Here is a 19780-nt window from a genome sequence, read left to right as displayed (position 1 = left end):
GGATCTTCTGTATAGCACAGGGAACACTACTCAGTATTCTGTAATGGCCTATATGGGAACAGAATCTAAAAAAGAGTAGGTATATGTATATGCATAACTGATTAACTTTGCTGTATATCTGAAACTAACACAACATTATAAATCAACTATACTCTAATGAAAAGAATAAATACATAAAGATAAAGCCTTTCTTGGTCTCAAATCATTTCTGATTAGACTGTGACCAGTGAAAAAATTTTGAGCATCAACCTCCAGTATAGCATAATAATTTTTTAAATGAAATATCTATACTACTAACAATTCAAAGCATAATCATTAGTAAAATATAATTGCTATCTTTTACTTAATATAGGTGAAACTAAACATAAACATAGGTGGCAAGAATATACAGAAGAACTATACAAAAAAGATCTTCATGACCCAGATAACCATGATAGTGTGATCACTCACCTAGAGCCAGACATCCTGGAAGGTGAAGTCAAGTGGGCCTTAAAAGCATCACTACGAACAAAGCTAGGGGAGGTGATGGAATTCCAGTTGAGCTATTTCAGATCCTAAAAGATGATGCTATTAAAATCCTGCTTTCAATATGCCAGCAAATTCGGAAAACTCAACAGTGGCCACAGGACTGGAAAAGGTCAGTTTTCATTCCAAACCCAAAGAAAGGCAATGCCAAAGAATGTTCAAACTATTGCACTCATTTCACACGCTAGCAAAATAATGCTCAAAATTCAACAAGCAAGGTATCAACAGTCCATGAACCATGAACTTCTAGATGTTCAAGCTGGATTTTAAAAAGGCAGAGGAACCAGAGATCAAAATGCCAACATATGTTGGATCATCAAAAAAGCAAGACAATTCTAGAAAAACACCTACTTTTGCTTTATTTACTATGCCAAAGCCTTTGACTGTGTGGATCACAATAGACTGTGGAAAATTCTGAAAGAGATGGGAATACCAGACCATCTTACCTGCCTCCTAAGAAATCTGTCTGCAGGTCAAGAAACCACAGTTAGAACCAGACATGAAACAACACACTGGTTCTAAATTGGGAAAGGATTATGTCAAGGCTGTATATTGTCACCCTGCCTATTTAACTTCTGTGCAGAGTACCTCATGCGAAATGGTGGGCTGGATGAAGCACAAGCTGGAATCAAGACTGCCAGGAGAAATATCAATAACTTCAGATACGCAGATTATACCACCCTTATGACAGAAAGCAAATAAGAACTAAAGAGCCTCTTGATCAAAATGAAAGAGGAGAGTAGAAAAGTAGGCTTAAAACTCAACATTCAGAAAACTAAGATCATGGTATCTGGTCCCACCAATTCATGGCAAATAGATGGGGTAACAATGGAAACAGTGAGAGACTATTTTTTGGGGCTCCAAAATCACTGCAGATGGTGACTGCAGCCATGAAATTAAAACACGCTTGCTCCTTGGAAGAAAAGCTATGACCAACCTAGACAGCATATTACAAAGCAGAGACATTACTTTGCCAACAGAGGTCCGTCTAGTCAAAGCTATGGTTTTTCCTGTAGTCACGGATGGATGTGAGAGTTGGACCATAAAGCAAGCTGAGCACCGAAGAATTGATGCTTTTGAACTGTGGTGTTGGAGAAGACTCTTGAGAGTCCCTTGCACTGCAAGGAGATCTAACCAGTCAATCCTAAAGGAAATCAATCCTGAATATTCATTGGAAGGACTGATGCTGAAGCTGAAGCTCCAATACCTTAGCCACCTGATGTGAAGAACTGACTCCTTGAAGAAGACCCTGATGCTGGGAAAAATTGAAGGCAGGAGGAGAAGGGGATGAAAGAGGATGAGATGGTTGGATGGCATAACCGACTCGATGGACATGAGTGTGAGCAAGCTCTAGGAGTTGGTGATGGACAGGGAAGCCTGGTGTGCTGCAGTCCATGAGGTTGCAAAGAGTCGGACACAACTGAGTGACTGAACTGAACTGAAACATATTTACATGTTCTTACATTTCTTTTCCATACCTTATGTTTATTTCACATATCTCTGGGTAGACCATAACCTCAGAGGCCTTTTTTCCTTCATCTCCTCCCCCAGACATCAAGTTCGTTATCACACCTACTGCTTAAATTATCAACCTCTCACTCTGTGGACTGCCACTGCCTCAATTCATCTCCAGATCTTTTCTGTTCCGAACAAATGGCTTCCTCATTGCTGTCTCAGCCTCCAGTACTCTGTCCACCAATCTATCTTCTAATTATCATACAGTTCTCATCACATCACTCTCCTGCATTAAGACCCTTCATCATCAGGTCTCTGCTGCAAATCAAGCTTTTTTACAAATTTATTTTTTATATTTTTATTTCAGGTTTTATATTTCAGAATTGGAATATTCTCCAGGGGATCTTCCGGACCCAGGGATTGAACCAATGTCTCCTGCACTGCAGGCAGATTCTTTACCGTTTAAGCCACCAGGGAAGCCTGTGTTAGTTTCTGCTGTACACCAAAGTGAATCAGCTATACATTTACATATATCCTCTCTTTGGATTTCCTTCCCATTTTAGGTCACCACAAAGCAATGAGTAGAGTTTCCCGTGCTATAAAGTAGGTTCCCATTTGTCATCTATTTTATTCATAGTAATGTATATATGTCAATCCCAGTTTCCCAATTCACCCCACTCCCCCTTTCTGCTTTGGTATCTCTATGCTTGTTCGTTATGTCTGTCTCTTTATTTCTATCATTTGAAGAGATGTGGATAGACCTCAATACTGTCATACAGACTAAAGTCAGAAAGGGAAATACAAATACCGTATATTATTGGATCTATATGGAATCTGAAAAAATTGGTATAGATGATCTTATTTATAAAGCAAACAAAGCTTTGACATATTTGCAATTCCACTCAGGATCTGTGTGTTTCTTAAGCAAATATCCCGAAAAAGACCCCTATTATCCACTATATCTCATGCCCCTGACATTTGAGCTCCTGGAATGTCCTCCCACCATGCTCACTCCCCCAACTTGTGCCCACCTGATCACATCCCACCTGCCCTTGTAGACTTAGCTCAAGCACCAATTCCTGCATGAAGCCTTCTTCCATGCCCCCACCCCCCGACATACTATACCTGCACTGAACGTTGCTTTCATTTTATTACTGCACTTAATTTTGCTATGTTACGAGTTACATATTTACAAGTCTCATCCCCCAATTAGACAATGAGCCAAGCCACTACCTGAGGGCAGGCTGTGTCTTATTCATTTCAGCCTCCTGGTTCCAGGTCTGAGCCTGGCACAGAGTGTTAAAGTTATTCTTCTTCTTTTTCCCATCAACTTCATTTGAATTCCCAATTTTAAGTTACATTGGCTAATTTCAACCATTTCTGTCTATTCTTACTCTGGCTGTTACTCTTTCTTGCATTTTTCTCTCTCCTTTTCTCTATTTATATAACAAACATACACAAGCTACATACATGCATGCTGTGTGAATATATATATATTTTTAAAGTATCTTATGTCTGCTTTCCAACTAAATTGTGCTGATTTTTTTAACTTAGGCCAGAAAATACATCTTAGCTTAAAAAATATTAAAGATTATTTTATTTCACAATAATTCATGTAACAGAATAGAATCTTTAGAAATAGAGAATTAGAATTATATGGTTTGAAAAAAGGATTTACAACTTGTATGCATTATGGGGTGATGGTCTGAGCAAATCTTACTAAACAGCCTCATTTTCTCATTTTTCTTAAATTAAAAAAAAAATTTGTATTTATTTATTTAGTTGTGCTGGGTATTAGTTGCAGCACTTGGGATCTAGATTTTTGACCAGGGATTAAACCTCGTCTCTTTGCATTGGGAGCACGGAGTCTTAGCCACTGCACCACCAGGGAAGTCCCCTTCAGTTTTTTTAGTCCTTATCTACAACTAAAAAACACCCAGACCAATTAAACTGATAAGAGATATGTATATCAGAAGACTATATAACTGAATGGAATTTTCATTTATTTTAAGAGGACAAGCAACAAAATATTGGAAATTGTGCACACATTTTGAAAATTGTTTATGAATTATTTTAAACTAACTTAACGGACATCTATCGAGCCCCTGTATCTTCTATGAAAATTTCTCCCTGCAGTATTATCTTTACAGAAAGGAAATGGTTTAGTACTAGTTCATTTTAATACAGCAATCTTCAAAAGTGATGAGGGTCAAGTTACAGAATCCAGATTCTACGTGTGAAATAGGGGTCAGGGGTAGCACCTAGGACTTTCTCGGTTTGGCCACTAGAAGTCTGGTATCCTGGAAAACCCTTCATCCTGGGCAAACTAGAACAGCTAGTCACCGTGTGTAAGGACTTGTCTCTCGGGAGACAAGTCTCTCGTCTCATTTGGGAGAATGCCCCCCTCTCCATGTTCCGGAACAAGCATTTGAGCACCTCTTAAAATAGCTGAGCCAGAAGGATTTATCATCTTGATCAAAGGTTAAGGTAGGCAATTGCATATAGTATTCCAGAAATATCTACTTTAAGAAATGAATTTGTGAGAATGGAACTTCAGATGCTAAAAAAGATAAGTTTAGAGCATCCAAATGCAATTATTGGTTATGCTTCTAGCCTAAAACATCCGCATGGAAAAAGTTTAAAAGTTTAAGCAACTGGCTAGCTTTCTGATTGCCATGGTTTTATACAGGCTTGATTAAAGCACAAACTTTATATGCTTAACACGAGTACTCTGAACATAACATTAGCTGGTCAAAAGCACAGGTTTGGGATCAAGCAGGTATGGATTCAAATCTCAACTCTAACACTTACTGGCTGTATGACTTTCAGTTTCCTTATCTTTAAAACAATCTCATAGGTTAGTTGCAAAGATTACGAGACATTTAAAAAATGTAAAATATTTTAGTATCTGTGCTTGGACTATAATAAAATATCCTGAAATAGACATTATACTGATATATTTTTTCAGTTTTCACCTGAGTATTATGGAATTACATAGCTATATTGCCTGAGACTAATGAGAAAATCAGAGTTCCTTATTATAACTGAACATCCACGAGAGACAAAAGGAGATCTTTAGGCATAACCATCACAAACAAACCAAAAAAGGCTTCTAAAAGTCTAACTGCTAAAGTGAATATCCAGAAAATGACCTTTACACAATTTGCCATCACTAGAGGAGAATGAGATTGTCTATGAATGTGGGCTATGCCCTCCTCAAGCTCAATGGACTATGAAGATATGACCAAGAAAATGAAGGAAGAAAAAATTGAATTTTTCCAAAATCGAGAAGATATTATTAAGAAAACAGTAACCGGGTAGCCAAGTATCAGTATGAAGAAAAGAGACTGCAAGAAATTGATTTTTTCAGTTGTTTTTCAGAAAAGCAAAGAAAATTAATTGGGAACAAGCTTGAGCAATTCATTAATGGAATATTGCGTCCCTGCTCCCACTCCTCCCCATCTCCCACTACACTTTGTTTTTTCTAATTTTTTTAATGTGGACCATTTTTAAAGTCTGTAATGAATTTCTTACAGTATTGCTTCTGTTTTGTGTTTTCTGGCTGCACGGCCTGTGGGATCTTAGCTCCCTGACCACGGATGGAACCTGCACCCCCTGCACTGGAAGCATACAGTGCCTCCAGGGAAGTCCCTGGTTTTCCTGATTTTAGGAAAGTTTTTGAGAAAACAGGAGCCTGAATTCCTGGGTTTGTTGGCAGTGTGACATAGAGCCACTTGAAAACCAAGCAAGCTGTCATTTTATTCCAGGTACAAACAAAAACAAGATAATCTTCCATTTCCAAATGGTATTTTTTTAAAACGGTAAAACAGAATTATGCCAATTAATACACGTCAATATTATTTTTGATGTTTTACATTATAAACATACTACATGACTTAATTTTTTCATATTATTTCATCTGTTATACAAATATTTCTGATTCAATAGAGCTTCTTCAGTTGCAAAAATCTACTGCTGTGGTCTTAAACTAAGAGGTCTTAGAAAGGTCTTTCCTTAGAAAGGAATATAAGGAGAAAGGAACAAGTATGCATTAAACACCTTTGTACCTCTCTACACACCTTATTTCATGAATAGTCACAATATCTCTGAGAAGTCTTATTAGTCTCATTTCTTAAGAATACAAATGGAACCGCTCAGAGAGGTTAAATAATCTTCCAAGGTCACAAAACTGGTAACGATGGTTATGCTAACCAATACTCATTTCATTAACTCATTGTTCAGTTCAGTCACTCAGTCATGTCCGACTCTTTGTGACCCCATGAATCGCAGCACACCATGCCTCCCTGTCCATTACCAACTCCCAGAGCTCACCCAAACTCATGTCCATTGAGTCGGTAATGCCATCCAGCCATCTCATCCTCGGTCACCCCCTTCTCCTCCTGCCCCCAATCCCTCCAAGAAACAGGGTCTTTTCCAATGAGTCAACTCTTCGCATGAGGTGGCCAAAATATTGGAGTTTCAGCCTCAGTATCAGTCCTTCCATGAACACCCAGGACTGGTCTCCTTTAGGATGAACTGGTTGGATCTCCTTGAAGTCCAAGGGACTCTCAAGAGTCTTCTCCAACACCACAGTTCAAAAGCAGCAATTCTTTGGCATTCAGCTTTCTTCATAGTCCAACTCTAACATCCATACATGACCACAGGAAAAATCATAGCCTTGACTAGACGGACCTTTCTTGACAAAGTAATGTCTCTGCTTTTGAATATGCTGTCTAGGTTGGTCGTAACTTTCCTTCCAAGGAGTAAGCGTCTTTTAATTTCATGGCTGCAATCACCATCAGCTGTGATTTTGGAGCCCCCTAAAATAAAGTCTGACACTGTTTCTACTGTTTCCTCATCTACTTCCCATGAAGTGATGGGACCAGACACCATGATCTTCATTTTCTGAATGTTGAGCTTTAAGCCAACTTTTTCACTCTCCTCCTTCACTTTCATCAAGAGGCTTTTGAGTTCCTCTTCACTTTCTGCCATAAGGGTGGTGTCATCTGCATATCTGAGGTTATTGATATTTTTCCAGGCAATCTTGGTTCCAGCTTGTGCTTCTTCCAGCCCAGCGTTTCTCATGACATACTCTGCATATAAGTTAAATAAGCAGGGTGACAATATACAGCCTTGATGTACTCCTTTTCCTATTTGGAAACAGTCTGTTGTTCCATGTCCAGTTCTAACTGTTGCTTCCTGACCTGCATACAGGTTTCCCAAGAGGCAGGTCAGGTGGTCGGGTATTCTCATCTCTTTCAGAAGTTTCCACAGTTTATTGTGATCCACACAGTCAAAGGGGCATAGTCAATAAAGCAGAAAAAGATGTTTTTCTGGAACTCTCTTGCTTTTTCGATGATCCAGCAGATGTTGGCAATTTAATCTCTGCTTCCTCTGCCTTTTCTAAAACCAGCTTCAACATCTCGAAGTTCGCGGTTCACGTATTGCTGAAGCCTGGCTTGGAGAATTTTGAGCATTACTTTACCAGTGTGTGAGATGAGTGCAATTGTGCGGTAGTTTGAGCTTTCTCAAATGAATGAAGCAGGGCAAAGGCTAAGAGAGTTTTGCCAAGAGAATGCACTGGTCATAGCAAACATCCTCTTCCAACAATACAAGAGAAGACTCTATACATGGACATCACCAGATGGTCAACACCGAAATCAGATTGATTACATTCTTTGCAGCCAAAGATGGAGAAGCTCTATACAGTCAGCAAAAACAAGACCAGGAGCTGACGGTGGCTCAGATCATGAACTCCTTATTGCCAAATTCAGACTTAAATTGAAGAAAATAGGGAAAACCACTAGACCATTCAGGTATGACCTAAATCAAATCCCTTAGGATTTTACAGTGGAAGTGAGAAATAGATTTAAGGGACTAGATCTGATAGACAGAGTACCCGATGAACTATGGACGGAGGTTCACGACATTGTACAGGAGACAGGGATCAAGACCATCCCCATGGAAAAGAAATGCAAAGCAGCAAAATGGCTGTCTGAGAAGGCCTTACAAATAGCTGTGAAAAGAAGAGAAGCAACAAGCAAAGGAGAAAAGGAAAGATATTCCCATTTGAATGCAGAGTTCCAAAGAATAGCAAGGAGAGATAAGAAAGCCTTCCTCAGCAATCAATGCAAGGAAATAGGGGAAAACAACAGAATGGGGAAGACTAGAGATCTCTTCAAGAAAATTAGAGATATCAAGGGAACATTTCATGCAAAGATGGGCTAAAGGACAGAAATGGTATGGACCTAACAGAAGCAGAAGATATTAAGAGGTGGCAAGAATACACAGAAGAACTGTACAAAAAAGATCTTCACGACCCAGATAATCATGATGGTGTGATCACTCACCTAGAGCCAGACATCCTGGAATGTGAAGTCAAGTGGGCTTTAGAAAGCATCACTACGAACAAAGCTAATGGAGGTGATGGAATTCCAATTGAGCTATTTCAAATCCTGAAAGATGATGCTGTGAAAGTGCTGCACTCAATATGCCAGCAAATTTGGAAAACTCATTATTAGGGAAATTTTAAAAATAGTCTTGTTTAGGTTTCAGAGACAAAGCAGAGCAGGCCTCTGGCCTTGCTTCTAAGCTGCCTGGATACTGTCCTACCTGGGAGTGACTGCCTGCTGTGACTGCAAGACTCGTAGCACCATAGATAAGATGGGGGAGAAATCCTGAGATTGTTGAGCCCCTGGAGGGGGCCTGGCCAACCAAGCCCCAGGCTTACCTATATTCCAATTTTTACACAACAAAACAAACAGCATTAACCGGAAACCAGAGCTGCAATTTGGTCACAGATTGAGGATGATATCAGTCTGCTACCGTCCTGGGATTATAAGCAGGAACCCCAAACTGCAATCTTTGAAGTCTCACCCACAGAGCGGATGCGCTGCCTGGGACCCCTTCCCAATGGGACTCCTTCCCAATGGGACTCCAGATGTGCGGTGACACGGGACTTCTCAGCGCTGATTAACTCTCGATGTTGGTCAAAACTTAATTTGGTGATGTATCCTCTGCTCTATTTCTCTTTTAATGTCAGTATATTGAAAGTAAGATAGATAATTCTAATAAATATTTGTATTATTTATTTGTATACAATGAGTGCCTTATTTGTTAACAAATCCCTTGAACCTGAGACGAAAGTGAAAACTTTCGGCAAAATACTCATCCATCCACAAAACCTTCTAAGGTAGATACCATTGATATGTTCCATTCAAAAAATGAGAAAACAGTATGTAACTTGTGTGTAGTCCATGCGGCTAGCAAGTAAGATTAACCCACATGGTCCAACTCCAGAACCTACTTGTTAGTCCTTGCTCCTGTGTATGCCATACTGCCTTTCTCAAGAGACCATCTAGTTCATTCCAGATGAAAGAGAATGCTTAGAATACTGCACAGAATGGGTGCTCAATATATGTATCGTTAGACTGAATCTTTCTTGTTTTTTTTTAAAGGAATTCATAATACACAGTCTCAACTTATAATTTCCTGTCACTTCCTTTTCAACTGGATACTCTGCTTTCAATGGGAACAGATGAAAGTGTCATTGTTCATTAAATTCCCATTTCTTTATCCCATGAATATTCTATGAGCCCTATACTCTGAGCTTACTGACAAAATAAAACCACAAAGAAGTCAACCATGATAAGAACTGTTAATAATCTGCCAGCAAAGAGGTCCAATTATTACTACAGTGAGTGACTTTTTAATTACTGAAATTAAAACTTGAAAAAATTTTAATTATTTAAAATGATTGGAAATTACAAAATAATTATTGAAATGAAAACTTCAACTGATTTTTTGCTGTTGAAATCCAACTCAACATTCTTATATATCTTATTTTTATTTTGCCTGATTTCACCTAGTCCTTACAAGACCTGTGTGATGCAGGTTTCTTAGTTTGCCTTCACAGATGAGGAGACAGTCACTATTGGAGATCAAGAGCTTTGCACAAACTCATAGAACCTGTATCTCCTGAGCTTATAATTTTCTCCTAGCCACAGAGATTCAGAATCTGTTGCTAAATCAGAGTCATATACAATCTTCAGACATAGCTTGTTTTGCTCTTTTTTTAATCAGACTTGTGACTGTTTTTGTTTTTATGTTTTGGCCATGCTGCATGTAGGATCTTAGTTCCCCGAACAGGGATTGAACTCTGTCCTTCTGCAATGGAAGCGCAGAGTCTTAACCCCTGGAGTGCCAGAGAAGTCCCCATAGACCTGTTTTCTGCCCCAGCTTCCGTTACGTGAAGGAGTGGCCAGGATTCCAGAAGGAAGACATTGCAAAAAACACTGTGACAAATATATAGATAATAACATCTTGGATCATTCCCCGAAGAGAACTACAATCACTTATTTAGGTATCATACACTAGAGACAGTGGGATGCCTTTGAGCAGGGTGCTGCTGCTGCTGCTAAGTCGCTTCAGTTGTATCCGACTCTGTAACCCCAGAGACGGCAGCCCACCAGGCTCCCCCACCCCTGGGATTCTCCAGGCAAGAACACTGGAGTGGGTTGCCATTTCCTTCTCCAATGCATGAAAGTGAAAAGTGAAAGTGAAGTCGCTCAGTCATGTCCAACCCTCAGCAACCCCATGGACTGCAGCCTTCCTGGCTCCTCCATCCATGGGATTTGCCAGGCAAGAGTACTGGAGTGGGTTGCCATTGCCTTCTCCATTGAGCAGGGTAGGACACAGGAAATGAACTGGCACTGTTAGCTAGGGGCCTGAGGCACTTACATGGCCTCCCCTTAGAGTGGGATCTCATGGGAGCCAGGGACTACATGGGATCATGGCCCTGGTCTTGCTCACAGTGAGTCCACTGAGTCCATGGGCACATCATACAGTTATTTACCCAGTTCCGACTTCCCTGGTGGCTCAGACGGTTAAGCGTCTGTCTACAATGTGGGAGACCCGGGTCGGGAAGATCCCCTGGAGAGGAAAATGGCAATTTGCTCCAGTGCTATTGCCTGGAAAATCCCATGGACAGAGGAGCCTGGTAGGCTACAGCCCATGGGGTCGCAAAGAGTCGGACACGACTGAGCGACTTTACCTTACCTAATATTTAATTGGAGCACCAAGGTGCTTACAGGTTCAACAGCAGTGTGGGCACTTGAGGGTACTCAGTCATGTTCGACTCTGCAAGCCTATGAACTGCAGCCCGCCAAGCTCCTCTGTCATTGGAATTCTCCAGGCAAGAATACTGGAGTAGGTTGCCATTTCCTACTCCAGGGGAACTTCCTGACCCAAGGATCGAAACTGAGTCTCTCGTGTTTCCTGCATTGGCAGGCAGCCCTTCACCACTGGTGCCACGTGAGAAGCCCATGTACATGATATTTGGCATAACCTTCTTTCTACACTGCTCTTTGCCCAGGGGAGTAAAAGTCACCATAGTGGAGAAAGCCATGTGGAAGACCTGCAAGCCCACCACCAGCAGCAGCCAGTAGAGTAAATCAAAAAGCGAAAGTGAAGTCACTCAGTCGTGTCTGACTCTTCGAAACCCATGGACTGTAGTTGGCCAGGCTCCTCCGTCCATGGGCTTTTCCAGGCAAGGATACTGGACTGGGTTGCCATTTCCTTCTCCAGGGGATCTTCCTGAATCAGGGATCAAACCCAGGCTCCTGCATTACAGGCAGATTCTTTACTGTCTGAGCCACCAGGGAATCCCAGAGTAAATCAAGAAAAGTATCAAATCCTATCTAATGAATAGAAGATCATGGATTCACAGAGGAAAGGGAACAGGATTAACTAGTGAAAGGTTACAACACCATTAGCCAAATCCAAATCAGTTGTACTAGTTGATAAAGCCCTTTCCATTGCCACAGAAAATTTGAAATTTAATTATAGGGCTTAGTTCATTTTCTCTTTGTCTTTCTATATACCCTTAGATATGCTTCCAACAATCAAATGCACATAAAATCTTGGACAACCTACACTCATATTTTTTCTTTTTAAAAATTCATTTTTATCTATGGTAATACAAATACTATGGGATCACCCACTTTAGATCATTTGTTTAAGTCAGTGACAACTTTGGAATGTACTCACAAAGGCTATACCTTAACTCTGAAATCATGTGAGACGGTAAAACCCCACGAAATTTTAAATGCTTAGTCCAAAATTTTGGAGAAAATGCCCAAATCATACCAATAACATAACGATTTAATTTTCTATGTTAAAAGGGGTTTGTCCTACAAGGAGTAATCGAATGTCCATGCATAAATAGCAATATTTTTATTTTCATGATTTTAGAAAAGAATTCAAGATGACTATTCAATGAATATTTTCAAATTTTACACCAGAGATGATCATATTTGCATGTACAGATTAAACTGTAATAAACACTATAGTGAATAGGTAATATAAAATACCACATACATAACCTGTTCCCAAAGAACTAACAAGTAACCTGCTTATTTAGATTACGATCTGAGTAGAAACTGAGTATGGAGTTAAATTCAAAAGAAACTTTAAGAGTTCTAAAAGCATTGAAAACAATTATAAACACATAAAAGAGGTCAGGACCTGATGTCAGACTGAATGGATTTAACCCCAAGTCTCCCAGCTTTGCAGCTTTAGTTAGTAATCTCACTTCATTGAGCTTCACTTTCCCTCTCTGTAAAATGTGTTCATATGAAGACTGAATGAGATCATATAAAGCACAGAGTTTAGAGTACAGTTGTTGGTGTTATTGTTTGTCAATAAGTCACGTCTGACTCTCTGTGACCCCATGGAGCCTGCCAGGTCCATCTGTTCATGGGATTTCCCAGGCAAGAATACTGGAGTGGGTTGCCATTTCCTTCTCCAGGGCATCTTCCTTTTCCCAGGGATCTAACCCTATCTCCTGCTTGGCAGGCAGATTCTTTACAACTGAGTCACCAGGGAAGCATATAAAGCACAGAGCTGAACACACAGTATCAACTCAAATATTAGAGGTTATTATTTCCATCATTTATTATTAGGGAAATATTCCTATGTGAAAAAGAAGAATATTGGTTGTCAACAAAATTAGGTTCTTTCAAGTTGGACTCAAACCAGCCATTTTGCTGGAATTTGTCTCTGAAGTCTTTAAACACCAGAATCCTTAACTATAGTCCCTGTCTGGGTCATGTCCGGCCCAGCTGTGCTCTTTCCTTTGCGGCCACATGTAGTAATGAGATCTTCCCCCTGTTTCAGTCTATTCCCTTGAAGCCTCTCCTCCTATTAATTAGCTGTGTCAGCATTGAAAGGCATGTCTTCCTCCACCCAAATACGCTGTGTTCTAAGAATTTTGGCACCACTTCTGAACCAATGTCATATAGATGGTACTACAGAACTCCTGTCTAGAAAATAGGCTCTCGACATACATTTATCAAATGTGTTGTAACTTTTCTGACAGTAAAGCAAAAACATGTTAATCAGGAATAGCCCATTCTTTACATCAAATGTTTGAGGTTATTTAGCCTTTTATTGGAATTTTATTTGGAAAATGTCAATTTTCCTATAGATGTATAACTTATGTTCCTCTGATTATAACTTAAATTATTTCTTAACCATTTCATTACTTAAACAAATATTCAATTACATTTTAATAGATAATAAGAGTAGAGAAGGCAATGGCACCCCACTCCAGTACTCTTGCCTGGAAAATCCCATGGACGGAGGATCCTGGTAGGCTGCAGTCCATGGGGTCGCCAAGAGTCGGACACGACTGAGTGACTTCACTTTCATGCATTGGAGAAGGAAATGGCAACCCACTCCAGTGTTCTTGCCTGGAGAATCTCAGGGGCAGGGGAGCCTGGTGGGAGGCTGTCTATGAGGTTACACAGAGTCGGACATGACTGAAGCGACTTAGCAGCAGCAGCAGCAGCAAATAATAAGAGTGGGCATAATATTTTTACAATCTAAAATATAATATTTAAGGAATTCCCTGGTGGTGCAGTGGTTGGGACTCCACTTTCACTGGTAAGAAACCAGGTTCCATCCCTGGTCAGGAGATTAAGAACCTGCAGCCTGTGTGGCGTGGCCAAAAGTAAGAAATAAATGAATAATAAAATATTACTACGTGACTAATACACATTTCTATGTATTCAAACTGAATATGAAAAACTAGAACAACTTCTGCCTATACTTTATTTCAACTGATTCCCCTCCAATTTATATAACACTGGTGTATTGTTTTTTAAAAAATCTAATAGCTGAACATTTGGATTTACAGAAATGATATATTTGAAAGTGACTATCTGATTTACAAAATACATTTTTAACATTTAGAAGGAAAAATAATTAAGTCTTTCAGACATTCAGAAGAAACTTTGAAAGCTGGTGTTTTTAAAAAATTCCCTGCCAACAGCTCCTAGGAATCATGAGTCTGGTGATGTTTAACACAGAAGACAACAAGTACAATACATCACAAAAGTATTTCCCCCAAAACTGTCAGTGTTCTCAGGCCCCGAGTCCTATACCCTTTCCTCTCCTATAACCAAGATCATCATTAACCAGTCGGTTTTGTCTGCTCATGCCTTATATTTCACAAAAACAATCATTATTATGATGTACTTTAAAATCTACTTTTTACTTCTGCTATGACCTTGTGATTGAGGCCCTGGTGACAGCTACTGCGGAACAGCAGGATGTTTAGAACACAAATGGTTCAACACAGCCCTGTTCAGCCAACCGATATGAAAGGGACCACTTCCTACATTGGTGAGAAATGGCAGGTGTCAGTGACATCTAAGTTTCACTCTTCCCTCTCTCTTTTCCTTTGTTGTGCTAGAGAGACAAGTGCTAAAATTTAAAAAAACCCTTCCCATGCCTTGCAAGAAAACATAGTGCGCATTGTTAAACACACTTATCCCTTGAAATACTGTAATTCACTGGGTGGGCATTTCATTAAAGCAACAATTTTTGGCAAAGCAGTGGTTTGAAAGTGAATTATTCCTGAGCATTTTCACTCCTTACATTAATGTCATTCATTAAAACGACATTTAACTCTGAAAGCTTAGAAAAGTGTCATAGTGACCAGATTTCTTACCTACAACAATGCCATAGGAAAAAAACAGAAAGTAGATATTGGGGGCAAAACTGCTCAACATCAGGCCTCCTGCCACCAGGAAGCCACTGAAGATTGTCACGGCTCTCGCTCCAAAAGATGAGACACACACGCTGCAGACAGGACCTAAAATCATAAATGAAACCTTCACTTATTTACCAGCAACCTCCTCTCCACAATCCTATTATCCATCCCATGGGAAGTTTAAAATGATTCTTTCCATCATAAAACAACAAAATAACAATAAGCCACTGCATATTCACTATGGGTTGGACACCCTGCTATTTCACATAAACAATCTCACTTCACCGCATTCCTGGGAGCTAGGTGTTTTTGTTATCCTCGTTTTTTTTTTTTTTTTTAATAAGGAAATTAAACTTGCAGAAGAGTAAGGTCACATAGTTAAGAAATTGGGGTTCTGGAGTCAGACTTTATTAAATTCTCAACGAGGGTAACAGCAGCAGCCACAGAGTAGCAATAAAGAAATTAAAACCCAGACTGTCTGACTCTTTGAGTCCACCAGTTTTGGTGGTTTTTTTTTTTTTTTTTTGTAGCATGCCATATGGCATGTGAGATCTTAGTTCCCTGACCAGGGATCCAACCTGTGCCCCCTCACTGGGAGCACAGAGTCTTAACCACTGGACCACCAGGGAAGTTCCTTGAGCCCACCATCTTAACCATCACACTCTTCTGAGGATTTTGGTCTCCTAGACAGGCGATACATCTTTTCTATCCCTAGCTCCCATCCAGCACAAGACCCGTCATATAACTGATGACAAAAATAAACTTGATGATTGACTCAATGCAGTCAATAGCAACCCTATAGAGAGACAAAGTGAGGAGTGAGGTTACTCCCCTCCTAGAGAATGTTCCGGCAGGGGTTTGGGGTGGGGTGGGGGTGCAGTGGCAATGCTTTGACCCTACTCACCCAGGCATGAGTTTGTCAGAAGGTATGAGTAGGTTCAAACCACGGACTATGATAAAGCATGAGAATGAGTCATCTACAGCTGCACCAGCAACAGCAATGCAGCAGTAATCTCACGAATGAATGCAGAGTGGAAGGCCCAACGGGAAAAAAGAACACGCTGGGTAATCTCAATTATTTTCAGCACTTTTTAAGATTTTTTTGGATGCGGATCATTTTTAAAGTCTTTATTGAATTTGTTACAATATTGTTCTGTTTTACCTTTTTTTGGTTTTTTTGGCCACAAGGCACGTGGCATCTTAGCTCCCCAACCAGGGATCAAATTCACACTCACTACGTTAGAAGGCCAAGTCTTAACCACTGGACCTGCCAGGGAAGTCCCAGTACTTAATCCTTCTCAGTACAAAAAGAGGCAAAACTAATCTAGTCAGAAGTCAGGACAGCAGTTATCTTTGGTAGGGGTTAGGGAGCTGTATCCAGAAGGGAACGCAGCCCAACTTCTAGGTGCTATAACATCCTGTTTCTGGATGTGAATGTGCTCATTACATGAGTCTGTCTGGTTTGTAAAAAAAAAAAAAAAGAAGAAGAAGAAGAAAATCACAGAGCTATCCTCTCATGACATGTACACTTTTCTGTACATATCTTAAAAGTTTTTAAGAAAATGCAAATGGAGAGACGGTGTCATCCATCCACAGTCTTGTAAGTGGTGGAACCAGGATCTGACAATCTGACAGGCCCATGCTTACCAATACCAGGCCCATTCTTATTCAACACGTTATTAACTGGAGACATACATATAGTGTATTATGGCCACAGGGATTAGTTTCTGCAAAAATCCCCCAGTCAACAACGTGCTAAGCACATATTTAAGACTAGGTTATGATCACTGAGATACTGCTGCTGCTGCTAAGTTGCTTCAGTCATGTCCGACTCTGTGCGACCCCAGAGATGGCAGTCCATCAGGCTCTCCCATCCCTGGGATTCTCCAGGTAAGAACACTGGAGTGGGTTGCCGTTTCCTTCTCCAATGCATGAAAATGAAAAGTGAAAGAGAAGTCGCTCAGTCATGTCCGACCCTCAGCGATCCCATGGACTGCAGCCCACCAGGCTCCTCCGTCCATGGGAGTTTCCAGGCAAGAGTACTGGAATGGGTTGCCATTGCCTTCTCCACTGAGATACTACCAGCTTTTAAAGCCCACAGACATCCCACATTCCTCCCTGGTCATTTCAGGCCCTCTTCTGTGAACCAGTACAGAGAAGAAAAGTGATATATTTACATGACAGAGGAGAATATTATACCCCAGTGTTTTAGGAGGAAAAGCCATTTGAAAGACCATACTTTTTATCTGACAGTTGAGTTATTGAGCTATGTGTATACCCAAAAAGAAACACTTAGATACTTCAAAAATAGAAACGATTTTAAGAGTCAAATTTCATAAATGGATAAAGTCGTGACCCTTTTCTGCTCTTTACTAAATTGTACTGACATTGAGAGTCAGTGTTTACAAACTCAACAGTCACACGGAATTGAAACAGAGATTGTAACTGGCATACTTGAAAAGGTTCAAGTTTCACCCTCAAAGTAGGTCTTTAAATTTATGCTCCTTAAGGCATGTGCATTCTACAAGGAAACCCAGAGTTTCAAAAGCTGGGAGTGGGATGAAGGGCAATACATTTCATAGCATGTACAGTCAAAATCACTACTTTATAAGATATGTGATATTATTATCCATTTTGTGATAAATTCTTTTATCATGCTGTCTAATAAATGAGTCTTTGAAACAACTGAAGCTTAAGAAAGAAGCAAGCAGAGATTCTTTTAACAAATGAAAAGCAAATTGAAACTGGTTTTAAAGAAAGTCTCACTTCACACCTGACTGACTTTATCAAAAAGATAACAAATAAGTGCTGGTTACAATGTGTAGAAAAGGGAACCCTCATACACTGTTGGTGAGAATGTAAATTGGTGTAGCCACAGTGGAAAACAATACGGAGATTCCTCAAAAACTTAAAAATAGAACTACCATAACATCCAGCAATTTCATTCCTGGGTCTTTATTCAAAGAAAACAAAAACACTAATTCGAAAAGATATATGCATGCCCATGTTAAGTGCAGCATTATTTTCAATAATCAAGATATGAAACCAACTTAAGTGCTCATTAATAGATAAATGGATGTGGTATGTGTGTGTGTGTGTGTATATATATACACACACACAATGGAATGTTACTCAGCCATCAAAAAGAATGAAATCTTGCTATTTGTGACAGTATGGATGGACCTAGAGAGTATTACACTAAGTGAAATAAGTCAGACAAAGACAAATACTGTATGATTTCACTTATATGTGTAACCTAAAAAAGTAAAATGAACAAACAAATCTAAACAGAAATAGTCATGGATACAGAGAACAAACTGGTGGTTGCCAGAGGGGAGTGGTGTAGGGGGAGAGAAAAATGGATCAGGGAAATCAAGAGGTGCAAACTTTCAGTTACAAAATAAATGAGTCACAGGTATGAAATGTAGAGCGTGGGGAATACAGTCAATAATTGTAGAGTGTCTTGGTATGGTAACATAGTGTAATTACACCTGTTATGGTGATCATTTAAAAACATGTGCTGTGCTGTGCTTATTTGCTCAGTTGTGTCCAACTCTTTGCGACCCCATACATTGTAGCCCACCAGGCTCCTCTGTCCATGAGGATTCTCCAGGCAAGAATACTGGAGGTTGCCATGCCTTCCTCCAGGGGATTGCCCCAACCCAGGGATCAAACCCAGGTCTCCTGCATTGCAGGTTGATCCTTTACCATCTAAGCCACCAGGGAAGCTCACTTAAAAACACATCGAAATAGCAAATCACTATGCTGTGTATTAGAACTGACATGGTGCTATAAGTCAGTTATACTTCAAAAACAAACAAGCCAACACAAAAGCTCAGAGGAAGAGAAATCAAGTATGTGGTTACCAGAGGTAGAGGGTAGAGGGAGGAAGAACTGGAGGACAGTGGTCAAAAGGTCCAAACTTTCAGTTATAAGATAAATAAGCACTAGGGTTGAAATGTACAACATGATAAATATAATTAACACTGTTGTGTTTATATATGAAAGTTGTTAAGAGAGTAAATCCTCACAGTTCTCATTGCAAGGAAAAAATTTTTTTTTTACTTCTTTAAAGCTGTCCATATATAAAATGTTAGATGTTCACTAAACTAAAACATAATGATAGGGAAAAAAAATGTTTTCTATGTCTTTAATGCTGTGCATATACGAAAAGATGGATGTTCACTAAACTTACTGTGGTAATCATTTCATGATAAATATAAGTTAAATCATGCTATGCACCTTAAACTTATACAGCACTTTATGTCAATTATTCCTGAATGAAACTAGAAGAAATAAATTCTCTACTTTCACACCATCTACTGCTGCTAACTGAAATGAAAAAAAATCCTGATGTCAGAGGTTAAAGACAAAGAATTTTAGAGCTGAAAGAGGCCTTGGAAAGGGTCTAAAGGTAAAATGATGAAACTGGAGCCTAGAAGGATCATGTGATTTGACCAAGAATCCATAGCTAATCAATGACAGAGCTAAGGCCAAAGTCAGCCCAACATTCTTCCCAACTGAGAAGTGTTTCCATTGGCACCTTGATGTTTTTCTAGAAATATATTTTAAAAACACCTACATACTTTTGTATTATCTCACAGTTTAAGTAGCTTAATGAATTTATGGAAGATGAAAACATGACATTTATGCTCATTTTGGTGCTTAAAGGTTTAGAACAAATTATTTTATTCTCATCCTCAGAACCAGGGTATTTCTAGCCTTGATTTACACAGCTTTAAACCA

The 19780-nt window shown here is 39.6% G+C and overlaps 1 protein-coding gene across 1 annotated transcript in view; it reads right to left on the bottom strand.

The window, feature by feature from the left end:
- LOC120865375 (monocarboxylate transporter 9) overlaps positions 1-19780 on the bottom strand; it is a 44503-nt gene that overhangs the window by 12003 nt on the left and 12720 nt on the right. The window contains exon 2 of the mRNA XM_040242627.1: positions 14993-15136. Coding sequence (XP_040098561.1) covers positions 14993-15136 — 144 coding nt within the window. The remainder of the gene's footprint in view (positions 1-14992; positions 15137-19780) is intronic.

Source organism: Oryx dammah, unplaced genomic scaffold (genome assembly GCF_014754425.2).
Source record: "Oryx dammah isolate SB20612 unplaced genomic scaffold, SCBI_Odam_1.1 HiC_scaffold_6, whole genome shotgun sequence".
In the NCBI taxonomy this organism is placed as follows: domain Eukaryota; kingdom Metazoa; phylum Chordata; class Mammalia; order Artiodactyla; family Bovidae; genus Oryx; species Oryx dammah.
Note: the sequence above shows the minus strand (reverse complement) of the source record. Positions and strands in the feature narration are given on the sequence as shown.